Genomic DNA, 20,123 nt, shown 5'->3' with positions numbered 1-20,123 from the left:
GTAAGATTAATATTAATTCCATGAAAAAAAAATAAGCACTTGGATTAATAATAAGATTTGATTGATGTAGCTAGATAGATGATCTCTAGAGAATATTTAAACACCTCTTCTTTTGACGTTTTAATCATCATGCCATTGTTACCATCACACCTTTTATAAATGGATTCCCACATTGTTTTTAATTAGTGATACAATCATTTACGATAACCCACACATTTTATCTATAATAACATACCAACACGATTTTTATATTGTTTACTTTGTGTAATTCAACTCTTTAATATGAGGTTTACTTTAGAAACGTGGAGAGTAATATTGATACAATGTTATTGTCAGTCATTTCACCATTATTTAGGTTTTATTTACCGACGTATAATTTAATATCATATAGGAGATCATAAATTTCATGTTTTGTCCTATCTCTTTATACCAGTTCAAAAAAATATTTGTGTATTTAGTTTTGCAGTTTTTCATTTAGAGTGGTGGTAGTCCAGACAAAAAAAATATTTGCATATGTTGTTTTGCAGTTAATCATTTAGAGTACCTGTCCTCTCCCTTTATACCAGTAAAAAAAAAATATTTGCATATTTAGTTTTGCAGTAAATCATTTAGAGTGATGGTAGTCCAGACAAAAAAAATATTTTCATATTTAGTTTTGCAGTTTATCATTTAGAGTGGCAGTAGTCCAGATAAAAATATGATAATAAAATCACGATACTTAGCTTATCACCGGATACATATTGTATCAAGGTCTAAAAAATAGTCTATAAAAATATAGGGTTTTTTAAGGGGAGGGAGGTTGAAATTTTCTATTTGTAATATTTTGGTTTATAAAATGCTGCAGGCCATACTAAGTCAAATTCAGTTAAATTCAAATTAAAATCTGTGACAGAATTTTTGAGACCAACATATTATGATTAAGTTTTATTTCTCTGTAAGGCGAGGTGATGGAAGAATTTTTCTCAGACAACTACAGTGTTTCAGCCTATTCTTCTTCGATTTCCCACTATCAAGGGTTCTCCCAGGTGCATCCTATCTAAACAACTAGACACACTTCACTTGTCAGTCCTACAGGTGCAAACACTGAGAAGTGATGGCAAGGCTTAAAAAATTTGAAGCATCGATCTGTTCCATGACAGAAATGAAATGAAATGGGGTTTAACATCCTACTGTTCACAGACGTGTCAACTAACCTGTTTTTTCCGTGAGACTCACGGATTCGGGACCTTTCTCCCGATCTCCTGTGCGGGAGGAATTTTCTCACGGAAAATGGCCATTTTGCCGATTCTAGTTTTACTTTTTCAAAGGGAGGTAACTCCCTTACTTCCGTTTCATAAATCGACCTCATGATTGGCTGAATTTGACCGGAAACTTATAATTCCGGTAATACGTACGCTTGACAGCCCAACGTGTGTTTGTGATTAGTATTGTTTGGAGTAAATAAAGTAAATGATATCAGAGTACATGAGCGTACCAAATAAAATAGAGACCTGTACAAGGTTCTTTCCCTAATCATCATTCTACCCCATGGCTAGTAAACGCCTGTCTATGCGATTTTGACAATTCTCCGGCAAAGAGTAAACATTTCATGCCACGTGACTTTAGCGGGAAATCGGAAGCCATTGACTGAAATTTAGCCGACTTTTAATCTGCGATTTTGGATTACATTTCCAGTTAAATATATTACTAGCGATTGTATTATAATACTTTGATATCAATCACAATATATGCAAATAATCTGACTCAAAAGTTATCGAAATATAAGCGCAACTACCATTTATGTACGGGAGACACTAGCGGGAAAATACCGCTCTGACGTCACGTTTCCGGGGATTTCCATTCACGCGATTGCAGCCATAGAAAACGGGATTTATCGGTTTTGCAGATTGAAATTGGCTACTTTCGACTAAATGTAGCCTGCTTTTTATCTGATATTATCAAGATTATAAATATTTTATATATTATCTTTCAAATTATTACGATTTTCATAAGTTTTAACTGGCTATTATTCGCGGATTTGAGTTGTAAAATTTGTACGACCGATTCTTATTTATTATGATATGACTGAAAACACATTTTGGACTACCATATTAAAGTCTTTTGGGTAACATTTTATCTATATTTTCACAAAATATTTAAAAAAAAATGTTTTCCTGTCTTTTAAATTATTGACCCGAAACCCAAAAGGAATTTTCATTTGTTTATTCTTGTATGCAGCAAAAACGAGTGCACAGTGTAAAAAGTACTAAAGTATTAGCCTATGATTAATAAAAATGAAGTTATTGGATGAAAAATAAAATCTGGATTCTCCTGTTTTTTCATATCCGGTCTCCTGTTTTTTTCATACCTGGGGGTTGACACGTCTGCAGTGTTCTGCTCAGACTGGGCTAATGAAGACGGGCATACGCTGTACAGTGTGTTATGAGGGAAATTGTGCCTGGACAGCGCTACAGTCTACTGTTATATCGAATTCCAACTGCCAAGGGATCTTTTACGTGCACACCATGTGTACACAGGATCTTGGTTTTTCATCCCATCTCAAAGACTAGACAGCTGTCCTTCTCAGCTCCTTTGTCCTGCAACAAGGGGAAACCAAGCCACAAAATTCTCATGAACTTTCTCGGCCAATACCGGAAGCGAACCCGCAACCTCCAGGCTAGCGAGCCAGCATCTTACACACTTTACCACGGTGGCGCCCACTCCATGACAGACCTTATGATATAAAGTGCCCTTGTTGGATCACTAGACCACCTACCCCACCTACTATCACACCGTGCAACTAGAGCAAAAACGATCTTCAAGAAATTAAAATTTGTATGTGTGTGCACTTATCACCACTTCCATCCGATCATAAAGCTTTATTCGTCATTAATTAAAAATTAAAAAATAGTCCAAGGGTTATAATGTCATAGTATTTTGACTATTACAATAGACTTACGTTTTCGCTTTTACATCCACTCTTCATTTCAACTACAGTTCAACTCAATGAATTAAATTTCAATATAGAATCAAGTCTATAATGTGTGTCTATATACAGAAAACACAATTTCTAGTCAACCTTCGCTGCCAATCTATAATAGTTTCTGTAATACCAAGTCAACACTTGAAACCACATCTAACCCAATTACTCCTACTTTTCTCTGATACCCTCTCAATACTCACGCCAAGAAAATGGACGTGTCCAATATGATCGATCAATTAAAATTGTCCTGGTCTTTGTGTTCACGAGCTCACACATCAATTTTATAAATGCTCACCAACACTCTCAGTATATATGATTACTACCGGTATGTGTATTCCTTCCTCTCAAAGAATTTTCTAGTTTTTATGTGGGCTGATGATAGTAATACATTAAGAACCGTACAACCACCAGTAGTAACTATCCCATTACACCAGTGGTTGTATAAAAAAAGGAGTCATATTGATTCTGCCATTCTATCTATCTGATTGTACAGTTCAAATATATTAGACTAACATATAGCAACCTTAATCTACTCTCACCTGAATGATCCAGGATATATATTATTGCTAAACAAATGTGTTCTTTTGATAAACTGTGGTATATCAACAATATAGATATTGTACTTACCAGCCTTATACATATACATTGTACATAAAAGTATCACAATCCTGAATAACCTTGAACATGTTTACCATTATTTGTGTTGGATACACCACTCCTTCAATCTTAACTATCCCAAAATTGATATTGCACACTTACGTTTTCTTAAAATGACTGTAGGCCTACTTTCTTTATTTGAGGTGCAAATAAAATTGTAGATTTTACTGGATTCTATGCTGATTAGTTTATTGATAAACTCAGTCTTGAGATTTAACCGATTTTGTGTTTGATTGACATCTTACGTTTCTGCCCCGTCTTAGCGAATTCAGTATGCTATGAGAGAAATTTTGCTCAGACAGAAGTGTTATGACCAACTCTTATTTCAATTTTTAACTCTTGTGGGTTCTTTAAGATTCTGTCATTGTATACACAGGATGAGTAGCCATTTTTGTTTGCCAAAGTAACATAATATAGAGAGAGAGAAAAATGGGGTTTAACATCCACTCGGCACAAACTAACATATGGTTTAATTCTATTTCAATAATTCGTCTGCGCATACAGGTCTTTTGCAGTGGGAGGAAACCGGAGTACCTGGAGAAAACCCACAAGGTTGGACAGACGACCCTACTCTTTGTCTTGTACAAGTGGGGAATTGAAACCATGCCACTTGACTCAATGTGCACATGCTACACCATTTACCCCCCCACCACCCTCCCCCAAAGTAACACAATAACAAGTCTGCACTTTTATACAAACCTAATATACATAATATAATTTCAAATACACATATAAAAGTCTTATCCTTTTTGCACTGAACTTTTACACTAAAAGCAGCAGTCCTTTTGTCGACCTATGATTTGATCCCACACAAAGACAACATAAATATTGCGATGGTTGATCATAGTCTATTAATAAGATAATAGATTAATAGATTAGACAGCTGTACTTGTCAATATTATTAGTTCTATAATAACCAGATTACAACATTTCACTTATTTCAATATTCATCCTTTATTTGCGCTATTTTAAAAAGTCTACAAAGACAACAATTATTGACTGATATCCCCCACAAAAACTGATAATATTTGTCATCATGCAAATCAAATAAAAAATCATCAATCAAATTGTTTACCTTACTGGGGAGATCAGAAAGTGGATTCATCATATGCACACCTACCCTACCCCCTTCACGCTCCCACTCATCATAATAGAATAACACCCCAAATGGCTGTTTAAAAATCTGAAATTAAATCTTTTGAGAAGTGCAGTCAAGAACTATTTGTGTTTAAATAAGTTTTTTCTCAAAGAATTTGGAGGCAAAAGCAAAATTTTAAATCTGGGTTCCTATAAGGAGAAGAAAAATTCAAATTGGTGAGGCCCCACCACACACTCCCCTACCCCACCACCCCAACCACCTCTAGTCCTTTAAAGCATAAAATGATGTAGTATAGAAATATATTTCCAATCATGTTATACAACCACAACTAATTAAGAGAGGATGAACTCTGTGACTTCCGAGTCTAACAGATTCACGCTGGAAAATTTATCTTGAAAAGAAAATGAAGTTAATGTATCATAGCAAAGAGATTATGGGGAAAGACATAAAGATTTAAAATGGTCTATCTGGAAGCTGAATGAACTTCTTACCAATTAACCTACTCCCTTTTACCCTTCAAACAATAATCTTTAAATGTCTCATCTTTGACCTACTAGAAAATGTTGTGGGCAATAAGATTATGGTTCTTTAATACACAGTAGGCCTGGATCACTGATGTTATAAGTGGATTGGCTGAAGGCTAATCTCCTTGAGACATGTAATTTATTATCATTCTTTACTTTGATACCCTGATGTTTTTTCACTGATGCAGTTAAACTTTCAGCGCCGCATAAAACTAAGACATGTTGGTCCACTAGTTCTTTGATATTTCCATAAAATTACCATTAATTTCAATAATGCAACAATTTATATCAATTTTCCAACATGTCAAGCAGGTGTAATTTTTTTTATGGGATGATAAATGGAACTCTAATTACTTTTTTTCTAACAACGATCAGCTTTATGAAATAGACTGTCAAATTAAAACAATAAAAAATAATCCTCACATTAGCCCTATAGCTACTGGTTTTAACTCTAAAATAACTGCTTCTTAGGAGAGAGGTCATGTATGCCTGTTCTTCAGTTCCTTTCAATTTCTGAATAAAATATTATTTAATAAAAAAAACAATTGATTCTCAGCAAGAAATCTCCCGACAAAATATAATGAAATGAAATGGGGTATAACATTCTACTGTTCTGCCTCGAATTGGGCTAATGAAGACGGGCATATGCCATACAGTGTGCAATGACGGAAATTTTGCCCAGACAGCGGCACTACGGCCTACTCTTATACCAAATTCCAACTATCAAGAGATCTTTTATGTGCACACCAATATGTACACGGGACCTCGGTTTTCCGTCCAATCCAAACGACTAGACTGAAAAAATACAATTCTGAAACATATTCTGTACCAAAAATAATTATGTGACGCTTTTTTGCTATAAATGATCTACAGTAGCTTGGCGAGTATGGTGCTGACTCGCTAACCATAAAGGCCTGGGTTCAATCCATGTGTTGGCAGAGAAAGATCCTCAGCTTGGGGTTTCCTTTTGAGTCTAGAAAAGCAAAGCATCTAGTTGTTCGGATGGTACAAAAAAGGTCCTATATTTACCATTGGCAGCACATTAAAGATCCTATAACAAGTGGAAATGGATATAATCTTAGGCTGAAGTGCTACTGTCAGGACAAAATTCCCCTCAGACAACATGGTCTGTGTCTGTCTTTATTGTCATGTTTTCAGAAAAGTAAGATGTTACACCCCATTTAATTACATTTAACCTTAAATCTATAAAGTAATCAGATATGATAAAAGACAAACCATACAGATACTGTCAAGCGGTTCAATCTGGTTCTATTTTCACATCCATACAAGAGGCCCAAGAGCCTTAATTGCCAATAACTTTAAGTGATATATCAAAGAGCATGAAATACATTGAATCTAGGGTTGTGTACAATTGATGAGTAAGACACCGAGTGGTGCATCACACATGACTCAAAATGTTCAGTCCTAGTGAGACTAATCCTGGTTTCTTTCTTTGTGAAGAGGTCACACATGACCATAAAACAAAACTCCAATAATACTGAAGGTCATGCAAAACAAATTTTGATCATTAATCATCATGACTTGATTCAGCTTTTCTTCTGGTTAATTTGATTTCTTTTAAGAAAACAATCAAAAACACACCATCAAATCACATTAAGTAAATGCAGTTGTTTAATTTGGTATCCAGGAAAACAATATGTCAGTTAGTTTAATTAATTATTACTGTTCGATTTTCTTATTACTCCTACAATTTGGAAAATGGAGAAACAACACCCCAAAGATAGACTGAAGCAACAGACGCGACATTAAATTAGTCACACATTGTTTATTTACAAGAAATCATTTGTTCATTAATTATTTGAGAGAGAACAATGTCCATCTGTTCTTAATATTAAAGAAAGATACATACCAAGATCTATTTTAGCAGAGTTTAGTTAGAAATAGAAACATCCGTCCATCAAACAGCACAGCGAACGTGAAGATGTGATCAATTACCAGTACGACTTGCCAGCAAGACTCACATAGATCTTTTAAATAAACGGTCTGTCTTACGTCATCAAAAACAGATTCTTGATTGATTCAGAAAAAAATTCCATTGGAAAAAAACCCAATATACAATCTGTTGTTTAGTTGTGCAAAGTAAAACAAAATACAACCTATTTCTGGTATCTATATGCCTTAAATAACTTCAAAGATAATACAAGTCAAGTGTTTTGCCGATCGTGAAGCATAAACTATAATTAGTTGCTATGCTATTAACAAATGAACTGATCAATGTATTCACGTTATAATAGAATCCTGCAGAATTTATCATTATTTAATATTCTGATTTGAGACAAATAAACTATTATCGTAATTTCAACGGTCTTCATTAATTTCTTAATTAAATTGATTTCCAATGACATAAAACGTTATTCTATAAATGATGAAGCAAAACAAACTCATAAATTGATTAAGACAAATGCTCAAAAGCAACCAAGTTCAAAGAAGTAATCAAATCCTATTTTTTAACCATTGCTGATCAAAATGTGCTTATTGCTGACAAATGCTTTTTAGCCACAAGAAAAATAAATCAAGATTGCTCCATGATCACCAATCATAAAATTCACTTTTTATTGAGAAATTAATCACAAGCGTATAATATTACATTCATTTTCAAAAAGAATTGGCTGAATATGTATACAGTTTGTTTTAAACTATCATATTCAAAGCGAGATAACAAAGAAAACTGTTTAGCTGATTGGATGGTACAAAAATATTTTGTCTTAATCAGCTTTACCATCTAGTTGATTAGAAAGAAATGTATATCAATTAAACCAAGAACACAGATATAATCCAGTACATAGTTGTTGTAGAAAAAAATAAAAGCAAACTTTAAAATGTAAGGGTGAAAACATGTACTTACAAGCAATGTTGATCTGGTATTCTGGTATTTCAAACTAAACACAATCTATGTTATAGGTTGATCATTAATGAATAATATTCTACTACAGTTTTATACCCAGCATTGCCACTTGTGTTATGTGACAATATAGTTGATACTTATGTTTGTAATAGATCTTTAGTAATATACAAAGCTTATTATCAAACATACACCTGTATATTCTACTAAAAGAAATTTACCTATACCTTTATAATACAACCTATAAATACAAATGGTAAAATTGTGACATGTATACTCACCAAAGACTATAATATATGTTACTGACAACCTCAAATTATCACCAAAATATTTTGTCAATGATATCATGTTGTGCAGGTAACAACCGGTCAAACCAGGAAGTTTTTCCAACTAGCTCCCAGTGTATGAGAATTTCACAACTCTGTCAAGAATATATATATATGGCGATGTTTATTTCAGCTTTCATCCAAAACTGAACATAGTGGCCTCCATCAAACAAACAATTTCAGTTAAAATAGCTTCGGACCAATATCTTACTGGCAATGGCTAGTTTACCACAAGTGCACTATATATACTTTTAAAATGCAGTAATTTTAAGTTTTTGTATTTATATGAAACCAAAATAGGGTTTAATGTCTTCTGCACCAACTGGACTATGGAAGACTGGAATCAGCATACCTCATGCAATGTTCTATATGGAGATTTTAGCTCTGACACTGTGGTGTAATCTTATTTTTATTTCCAACTGTCTGAGATCTTTAATATGCTGTCAATGGTATACATGGGATCTCAGTTTATCCCATCAAAATGACTAGACAATTTTACTTGCCAAGACCTCCATGAGGCTTGAAACACCTGGTCCCGGTTCCACAAAGCATTCCCAGACTTAAGAATTTACTCAACTTTCAATCACTGTTTATGAGAAATATCTTTGATCCAGAAACACAAAATTTGAACATAGTTTCTTATTGGTGTATTTGATACATTAAAACAAAAATTTTATAAAGGGCTATATTTTTGTTAAAATATGGCAAACAATGTTCAGTAAATTCTTAACTAAAGTCTGAGAATGTTTGGGAAACCAGGGCATGGAATAAACCTAAGATCTCTTAGTTTGTCAGAGCCATTTATACTCATATAACCATCATGTTTCCTTTTATATTTCAATCATGCTGGAAATAGTTGGGCATAAATTTATTATTCAAAAATTTCTTTTGAGCAAGGCAATTTAGACTATATCAAATTTCAATACTAAAATATTTAGGCAAAGATAGATAATAAAATGGATATCCTATCAAGTCTCATTCAAATAGACCAGAGTTTAAAATTGATGTGCTCTCTATAAGGTTATTTCTTATAAAGTCGTTTTTAGTGACCGTAACAATCTAAAATATAATGACGCAGTCCATTTGCTGATTACACTATTTTGCTTGAATACACTATTTTGCCTATAACGTTTTTTAGGACTTCGAATTCTGTCTTACGGTTTGGATTGTTCATACTTGGTTTTATTTTATTTCTAAAGACGCAAAATTGAGAGTTAAGGGATTAAAACTGACAGTGGGATTATACCCACTTATGTCTTGCCTCCAGTCTAAAGGAATATATATATTTATTTGCTGTTCATTATCATATAATTTTTAAATATTTACAATACATATTGCAAATTAGTCCATGTGTTAAAGGTAAAAATAATAATAATATTGTCATTTATAAAGTGCATTTTCCGGTCCAACAATGGTGCCATTGGGATATTTGTCTCATTAGACCAGGAAATCTCATCATATAGGGGTGGGATTAGTTTAAAGATACATTATGGGAGATAAGGTAAAAAGCTGGCAGTTCTCAATATAATGGTTAAAAACTAGATAATGTAAAGGGAGTTTGCTGAAAATTTCAGTCAAATTGATCCACTATAATGAACCATGAACTTAGCGATTGAATTTTAGGCCTAGCCTCGATCATCATTACTAAAGTCGGTACGATAATAAAAATAATCTCGATTATCCATTTTTTGATTTAATCATCAATGAGCGTTGAGCAGCAGATCGGATTCCAATCCAGTAAATATCGCAGGCTAGTGATGACATCGAGAGTTGATGCGGTCTGGATAAGTTAATTAATGTCTAATTAATAATTTAGATAACATTTCAGACCTAAAGAAAAACCTGCAATAGACAGATTTAGCTCTTGCATAATGTATATGTAACTGGTTTCATTATGATATATTGGTTATTCTACCAAATTTAGAAACAAATCTCTTAACACCATTAAGTGGCTTGTTATAATTACAGACGTCCATCAAAGAAAGCGGACATATTTCAGTCTATGCCCTATGCCAATTTTGTACTTTAAAAAAAATACTGATATTCGAATATACCCTCTAAAACTCTGTTCACTTAATTTAAGTAATAGTCTAGGTAACCATTTGCTTTTTTAATCAAGAAATCCATCAACTTAATTACAGTAATTGATACAATTCCTCAAGTACCCTTTGTTCATAGCCTCAAGACAAACAAATCGTGATCTCATATTACTAATTGTATTTTTGTGATTCAAGTGACGTGTTCCTTTTATTGAAGTCAACTTTTTATATTCTTTTCTATGGGTGATGTACAATTCAGAGCATTGCCATTTCCTAAGAACACACTGTTGTATTATATTCCCTTGTTTCTTTTTCGAACTCTAATGAACATGCAAAAACAATCTGAATGACTAGTTTGGCATTTCAACTCTCCAAATAACCGACTTCATTAACCCTGTTGTTGCTGAAAATTAGACAGTAAAACCTCTCCAATTAGAAAATATCAAATGTGCTCTGAATTAACCAGTGCCTAAGCCATAGTTCTTCAAATGAGAAGGATCAATCCACAAACTCTCACTTCATTGGAGGAAGTATACACTTTATGTGGGCCTAAAAGAGAGCTTCAGATTGGTGTTAACTTCCTTCTGTCTAAACTGCGTATCAAAGTAAACTTACATTTTCTGTCAACAATTACCTCTGCTTGAGAACAGAAACTAAGCTAGTTGACATAAATTCTAATTCCTAAATCAACGATTTTTGTTGCAAACACTACGTATACTTCGAGAATTTTGAAAACTATTTATTCTGCTTCCATTTAATGAAATGGAAAAAATTTAATTACCATATTCTTTGTATGTATTACAAAATAGTATACTAAGTTTTGGATATAGAAGCAATTCAAGGCAGAGGTCTATTCTTGAAGTAGATAGTTCTCTGTGTGCAGTCTGAATTACTGATAATGATGTTGTTGTCATCATTCTATTAGCCCTCCTCTGGCTACACTAACTATACATGAGTGTCTAATATGCAGTGCTGGTACATCCTCTCCCTACACTACTGATAAGGATTGACATGGGCATGTCTAAAGGTCTGTTTTTATTATCCCAGTCGGTGCAGAACAGTAGGACGTAAAACTGCATTTCATGTGTCTAATATATAGTGGAATAACGTTTCAGCTTCAGATGTTAAGGCCACATAGGTCAAGGCCATAGAGATTAAATAGGTGCTATATAACAGGAGCTAAATGGTTACGGGAAAAAAAGTTTAGATTTGAGTTGAAAACAACTGTGACCAAAACATTATATATTCAGTGCCAATAGATGATATGTAAAATTTATCATGTAATTGCTGCGGTTATATGGCATTTAGATGGTTTTCTTGTGCCATATAACCTACAAACATCCCTTTTATTGTCAAATTCAAAACAAAACAAAGTACATGAAGCAATGAAGTCTACCGCATTGCATTTTATAAGTAATAAATATTCTGCAATATAATGCTCATATTCCAATGCTAAATTAACCAGTATGATAATTTGTCTGCATTCCTGAATTATAGCATTAAATTGCCAAGGTGTTAAGGTTTATAAACAATAATATAGCTTATTTAAATTCTCTGTTTTATCTTTCTAAATTAGATATATCGGAAATAAAAATATATTTGACATAGTCCCAGTGCCATATGCAGAATTTCCCAAAATGAATAGAATCAGAACCTTAAGATACTGAGTAATGAAATGAAATGAAATGGGGTTTAACGTTCTACTGTTCTGCTACCAACTGGGCTAATGAAGACAGGCATACGCCATACAGTGTGCTATGAGGGAAATTTTGCCCGGACAGCGGCACTTCGGCCTAGTAACATATATACTAAACACAAAAACATAATATGGAACACAATTACTATGTTGTTATCAAACAACATTTAACTAGCTCAACAAAATGTCACTTTAATTAAAATAGTACTTGTGTTCCATATTATACTTTTGTGTTTATTACTTGTGTCAATTGCTATATGCCACTCAAAGAAAATATATACTTGCCTAACTAAATTTGGGGTTAGTGTAAAAGCTCTCTACTCTCTGGTGCCTTACCAATAATATTTTAGGGTTTCAGTTCAAGATAGGATCAACAAGTCTCTTTATGGCTCAGAGGGCAGACAGCGTTCTACATTTAACCATACATTTGCATACCATGAGTTTTTCCATTAATCCAAAGACTCCCATGGTAGACTCTTCCTTTGGCATTTTATTCGACAAATTTCACAGTACAAATAGGTAAAACAATCAATTGTATTGTATTCTAGTCCAAAGATGTCCAACTAAAAGATAGTAATTTGATAACTTGAAGATAAATGAACTGACATGGGTAATACTAAAAAAAGACAGTTGAATTATGGTCGAAGGATGGGTCAGGTTGTGTTTAGTGTTGTTCTAGTGACTTGAAAGTACTGAATGAGCTGTTGTCAGTATTAGATGATACTCATGTTACCAATGAATGATCAGTACAACTCAATCAGGCTTGATCAATAACACTATATAATTCACCTTGAGTTGTGTTGGTCTTCTACTGATAGGGTTTCAACTTCATGCAATGTAAAGGCAAATCATTAGAAACTTCTAAACACATAATTGTGTGAAATGATTACCCAAAGAATGAGTACGTCTGTGTCCATTTTAAACAGCATTTAAAGATCCTTAACAAATAAATGTTTAATTCTGACTCCATCAACTATTCAGGCATAGAATGGAAATTATACTTGATTTCTTTGAGCAATTTTAGAATCAGCTCAGCCAATTTGTCTTAATCCTAGGTGAGTACAGTTTGCTGTGATGTGCAATACAATAAATATCAGATCCTGGTATCCATTAAAGCCCTTAGATAATGGTGAGGCAGTGTGTGCACAAAAGTACCCTTGACAGTTGGAATGTGATAAAAGAGCAGGCTGTAGCATCGCTGTCACGGCAAAATTTCTCTCAAAGCACACTGCATGGCATTATGCCCGTCTTCATTAGCCCGGTTGTAGTAGAACGTTAAACCCCATTTCTTTTCATTTCACTATTCTCACTTCAACTTTTCTGAATGACATGGGATATTAGCTAATTATCTTTTTCAAATTAGGTTATTATTCTAACACAGTAATTAATGAGAGAGTGGTATCTATAATCTGTGTGATACATATACCTTCCATAAATACACAAGTATCTGAAACTGTGCAAAATGAAAGGGACATATAGATTGCTCCTAAGCTGAATATTAAAAACACACCCCAGACTCTAATTAAGACATTTATGTACATTTCTTTAATTTATTGCCCCTTTACAATATATGCTAAAAGCTTGCTTAAACATACATTATGCAAGAGCTAAATCTTCCTATTTCAGATCTTTCTTTAAGCCTGAAATGTTATTTAAATTATTAATTATACATTTATTAATTAACTTATCCAGACCATAATCAACTCTCAATGTCATCGCTAGCCTGCGATATTTTCTTGGATTAGGATCCGATGTGCTGCACAACATTCATTCATGATTTAATCATGAAATGGATAATCTAGACTTTGTTTTTTATCATACTGATGATGATCGAGGCTAGGCCAACATTTCAATCACATAAATTCTCGGTTCAGCGTGAATCAGTTTTTTTTAGCATATTCCCTTTGCATTATCTAGTTGTTTAGTATTATAGTGAGAACTGCTAGCTCTTTACCTTATCTACCATAATGTATCTTTAATCCAGCAATGTGGAGATCAAAAGGCCTGTTATCTATGCAAAAGATGGGTTTGATCTTGGATTTGTAGGTGATAAGAAGTACGGTCGTCTGCTAAACCGTGCGCTGTCCCCTCTCCCTCTAATAGTATATAGGTACGTACTTAACAAACGGGAAGTCATACTTCATCAAAAACCAATAACCACATGAACCTTGAGGCCTAAATCTCAGCTTGACCTACAACTATTTTGTTACAATGATTATCTCCCTTACATCTAGTGTTTCAGTGTAGTAATTCATCTTCTAGTTGTATTACAGTCATATTGAATTATTGATTTCTGTAGAAAGAGCTCATCAACACAAGGTGTGAAAAAACAGAATCCCATGGGTTACAATTCCACTATAACATGTACATACTTGACTTGTGTACATCTTCAAATTCTTTAGTCTGCACAAATTTTTAAACAGGACTTTTCTTTGAGATACTTCTTGTCACAAAATTGTTTTTTTTAACAACATCTTGATGAAATGATGGTAGTGATGGAATGAGATGGAATAACTTCCATTCTGTTTTACATTCATATTTAATGACTTAACTGAATAAATTTTAAGGTCTGGTAAGTAATTCAGTCAACAGCTCAACAGAACATGAGAATGGAATGAAATTGAACTTTCTACTTTCCATTATCAACCAGGCTAATTAAGACATGCATAATTATGCCGTGCAGTGTGCTATGAGTGAATTTTGCCCAGACAGCAACACTTTTTCCAACACGGAATTCCAACAGTGAAGGGTTCTTTTACACGCTAGCCATCGAGTACACAATAACTAGACGTTGTTCTCTGCGAAGACTTCTGTCCTACACCACAGGTAAAAGGAAACCAGGCAACCCATACTTAATGACTACTGAGCCCATACTTAATGACTACTGCGCCACTGTGGTTCCCACAAAACATAGAATGTAAACAATCAAAGAAAACTTAGTTCCTTTGAGAACGATATCTGTCCGTCCTTATCAAACTGCAATATGAAAATAACGCTAATTACATTGCTCTACCCCCACCGCTGTACTAAGGCTATTTTGGAGTCTTTACCTACTATTTTTCAACGTAATATTTCTCTGTTCGCCAAAAGGGGTCATTTCTCACCACTTCTAACACAAATTCATAATAATCAAACAATATTTCCAAGTAGAATTTTACAATTCCAAAACATGAACAAAAATAATTTGAATTGCTCTACCATTACAAGCACGAGTCTCGTAATGGTGGACCAATTCAAACATATTTTGATAATCCCCTTCATTTTCCCACATCAGTTGTTAAGTTCCAAGATTAACAGATATCAATAAACCTGGTACTACTAGAAAATGTTTGAGAAACCTAGACTTCTGAGATTCAGGATGTGACTAAGTTAGGGTTAGGGTTATGCAGCGTGTTACTGACCCGCATGTTGCCCATCCAAAGTAATCTCTCCCTGAATATCGGTACAGATTGTGTCTATTTTTTAAAAAAATAAAATGATTTTTTACTTAACAAGAGTGAATTCGAAATTCTAAAAGCAAAAAGTTCCATTTAAAAGACATTTTTTTTGTTGTAAAAGCAATTTGGACCAGTGATAAGCCTACTGAAATTGTTAGGATCATTATCACAATTATATCTTTAAAAATGATTGAAATAAACTTAATTGAGATTGAGCGATTTCATAGCGTAACATTTTTTAGCATTATATCAATAATGGTGTATTTGCCACTCATTGTTTGGGCAGGAATAATGTGAGCATGAAATATAAAAATTTCTTCCGATAGCACATATCGAACAAGACATTATTGTGTGCTATTATTAATACATTATATAAAGATTAACTTTTCAGTCAAATAAAACCAACTAAGAGGCATGGACATAAAATTTGCATAAAATAGAAAATAATGAGAGCTGTTCTGTTCGCTTTCTTAATAAAATAGAAGGGTAAACAGAAATTATCTGGGCTACAGCCATTAAGAACCATTCTGACATGTAATATCCATTATGCAATGCTTATTCCCTTTATGTACACACAGCAATTATATGGATAATGTGGGGTTTTTTTCTAATATAAAACAGATTCTATTCAATAATAAAATGCATACTGCTCTGCTAACAACATAAAGTAAATAGAATAAAACGAAATAAAATGGGATTTAAAATCTAACTCCTTTACAACAATCGGGCTAAGGAAGACGGGCATACACCAGGCAGTGTGCTATGTGGGGAATTTTGCCCTGACAGTGACATTTCCACCTATACTTATCTTGATTTGCAACTGTAATGGGATTTTTAGGAACCTCTGCACCACTGACATGGTGGAAAATCCTAAGGAACTTTCTTGGCCATAAATGGGATCGATGTCAGAGCCTCCTGGTTAGTGTGCTAGTGTCATACTCATGGAACCACAGTGGTTCAGTAAAATAAAATGATACATATACTATTCAAAAAAAGTAGGGGATATTTGATTTGTAAGTGTTATTAAAGTCACCTAATGAAACTGACGAAGAAACAAATGACAAAATGAAATGAAGTTCACATTCATCGATTTATTCCAAATGATCGTTAGACTAAGTAAGGCACAGACTGACCATTATAAGGGTAAAATGATACCCGGGGTCAAACAGCAAAGTTACCACAGCATCACAACCAAGTCAGTAACGGGTAAATCCTCCTCTGTTTGCCAAACAAGCATTGATCCGACGTGGCATACTCCTAATGAGACGTCTAAGGTCATTTTGGTCCAGATTGTCCCATTCCTGTTGCAACGCAGCAGCAAGTTCTTGGACATTGGCAGGACGTTGTTGACGTTGACGTAACCTCTGTCCAAGCATGTCCCAGACATGCTCGATGGGGGAGAGGTCGGGACTCAGTGCTGGCCAAGGTAATGTGGTGATGTTCTGTTGTTGGAGGTAACCTGTAACGATCCTGGCCCTGTGACATCTTGCGTTGTCATCCTGGAAGATGAAACGGCGGCCATGACGTCGTGCGAACGGCACAACATGGACTGCCAAGATGTTGTCCCAGTAGTACTGGCCTGTAACACGCCCTGCAACAACATGTAAAGCCGTTCTTCCAGCAACAGTGATGCCTCCCCACACCATAACAGAACCACCCCCAAATCGATCATGTCTGATGACTTTAACGTCTTGGAAGCGCTCGTTTCGACGACGCCACACCCTCCTACGTCTGTCCAAAAAATCAACAGTGAACCTTGACTCATCTGAAAACATCACATTGCTCCAGCGTCGATTATCCCAGTGTTGACGATCCCTACACCAACGACGTCTTGCCTGAATGTGATGATCTCTCAAACAAGGGATCACGCGAGGACGTCGGGCACGAAGGTGACCCCTATGCAGTCGATTCCGAATCGTCTGGCCACTCACTCTCACACCAGTGTCTGTTTGAAGACGAGCGCTGATCTGATTTGCTGTGATGACACGATTTCTCAAGGCCAAGGTACGGATAAATCGACCCTGGGCTTGAGTTGTCGCCCTTGGTCGACCTGAGCGTGGTCTGTCCTGTACAGATTGTGTATCACGGTATCTGGACCATAGCCTGCTTATGACAGACTGAGAAACATTCATCGTCCACGCCACAACCGCCTGTGTTGTGCCGATCTGTAGCATGCCAAGGGCACGTAACCTTTCATTTTGGGTAAGCCGACGCATATCAAAATTTGTTTTCTGGTCACTAAAACAATTAAACTGATGTTTCCACCCTGGAATTCAATGCCACAATGACTGTAACATTCAAAGTCAGAGTCGTGCAAATCTTGGGTTGGACCCCCATGATGATCCCAAGCATCACCTGCATTCCATGCGGTAGCTATTGGTGCGTTTGGGCGTCACATGTAACTGGAAATGTTTCTTCTGTTAGGTTCTTTAGTGACTTTTTTCGTAGTCATTTGCATATTTTAGTATTATGCCCCCAAAATCAAATATCCCCTACTTTTTTTGAATAGTATATATAGTTGTTTACAACATATAGAGCAGCAAATCAAATAAACTTAATGTGGTTTAAAGGAGCTGAATCTCTATTCTTTGGGACCTAGAAATAGACACAAATGGGTGGGCAACACATAATAATAATGTAATATGAATGTATATAAACTGATTTACATTCAATCATTTCTGTTTTTACTCTATTTTCTAATAGTTGTGTTTGAGAAAATACGGGAAAAGTCCAAAATGTATGGTAGTCTTTGGCATCTGGTTATTCCAGTCTACATAGATCACCAAGTCGCTTCTTTACAAACGGCGCTCAAAAGCATTCTGGCATGCGATTCGGTGCCAATTATGAAATTTTTATTTCGTCTTCAATATTGGATTTTAGATGCCAATCTTTTCACGGTAAGATAACAACTTCAATGTTGATTTAAATTAACAAATAAGTCGTGTTTGCAATGTCGAAGACTGTGGATGATATTGAGTTAGAGACTTGCCCCCTTTAACATTTTTACAACTCATTTTGGGCCATCTTAAGCCAAAACATACAGCAAGTAGTTTTAATATAGGGTTTTCACATGACTCACAACCGCCAGTCCTATCAAATTAACAGTTAAATTGACTGGATGAGAAATTTAAATGCCTTACACTTTACATAAAACTAAATTAGATATCTTAAAGAATTAGGAATATCATAAATATAATGCAATCTATCATCTTTCTATCCAAATAGCCTTATTTCACAAGAAAAAAGCAAATAATTGGACATGGACATAGCCTAATTTAAGCATGAAATCAATATACAGTTGAACTGTAATTTTGTCCCATCCAAATGTCATTACAAAAGAGTGAATAATATATGGTTATGAAAACAGGAATTTGAATATCTTTCTAATTTAGATATGCAATGTCTAAGATAAAGATAACCATAAGACAATATAAATCTCTTGAAGACAGAAAATGAATTCTAATTTTGCCAATGCCAATATTTGTCCATAGTGATTAATGCAGATCAAGTTATAGGATTCTATGGATCAGACAAATGACCAGGATGATCATTTCCATTTATTGAAGAATGCGATTCAGAACAAGTGGGCTACAGTTAATGGCATATATTCCTTTGAGGATAGAAGGCAATGTGGGCACTTGGGTTTAAGGCTTTTCAAAATCCAAGCATACTGACGAAACTACTGTAGGGTGTATCAAAATAACTGACTTAGATCATGTTAAAGTCACTGATTCTGACTTCACAGTTTTTGGTCACTATCTAATTTCACAACTTAATTCACACTAAACCGTATTCCTCAAATTGATTGTTTAACAATTCATTAAGAAAACTCAACCAAAATATCAAAGAGAGATAAGAGTTGAGAGAGAGAAATGAGGTTTAATGTCTACTCGACACAAATTAGGTCATTTTAGGACTAACATATGGTTAAATTTTATTTCAATAATCGCTTGTGCGTAGGGAACTTTAGTAGTGGGAGGAAATCAGAGAATCCAGAAAGAATCCACGAGGTTGGACAGGCGATCCTACAAGTGGGGAGTCGAAACCATGCCACTTGACTTAATGACAGACCTTGTGATTTAACAGCCACCCAAGCTCCGAGAGATAGATAATCTCCTAGCTTGGACACAATCAGATTAAAAATAGGCCCATCAAAAGATTAAACTCAACACTTGATTATATCGTCTGCAGAGATGCAGAATGTTGTGAAATTTCTAATTCATTTTTTTTGTAAATACAGAATACTAGGGCTACACATATTCAAGGACAGGGCAAACTCCAAAGGGTAGACTAATTTTTCTACTTTGAGTTTAAGGTCGCAGAGGTTAAATAAGTACTAACAACTGTTAATAGGAGCTAATTTTTTAATTGGTTGGTGTTAAGAGTTAAAAACTTTAGTCACCAACAAAACAACTGTACATTGGTAGATGGGATGGCAGACAGTTTGAGGTAGTCTAAGGAGCAGTTATTCAGTTTTTGATGATTTTGAAAATGTGCTACAGAACTCAATGTAGAAAACA

At 34.6% G+C, this 20,123-nt stretch overlaps 1 protein-coding gene across 4 annotated transcripts in view; it reads right to left on the bottom strand.

The window, feature by feature from the left end:
• Window positions 1–20,123, bottom strand: part of LOC126818162 (GTP-binding protein Di-Ras2) — a 39,541-nt gene that overhangs the window by 18,111 nt on the left and 1,307 nt on the right. The window contains exon 1 of one of the 4 annotated variants that reach the window (XM_050545394.1): window positions 8,109–8,222. The exons of 1 other annotated variant lie outside the window; for it this stretch is intronic. Coding sequence is in view for 1 of the 3 variants with exons in the window: in XM_050545390.2 (XP_050401347.1) it covers window positions 2,939–2,965 (27 nt within the window). In the remaining 2 variants the exon portion in view is untranslated. Of the gene's footprint in view, window positions 1–2,938; window positions 3,432–7,112; window positions 7,363–8,108; window positions 8,223–20,123 lie in introns of those variants that run through there. 2 more of the 4 variants (XM_050545393.1, XM_050545390.2) reach the window with 2 other exon arrangements.

This window comes from Patella vulgata, chromosome 4 (assembly GCF_932274485.2).
Source record: "Patella vulgata chromosome 4, xgPatVulg1.2, whole genome shotgun sequence".
Classification (NCBI taxonomy): Eukaryota; Metazoa; Mollusca; class Gastropoda; family Patellidae; genus Patella; species Patella vulgata.
The sequence above is the reverse complement of the archived record's forward strand: the minus strand, read 5'-3'. Positions and strand labels throughout refer to the sequence as shown.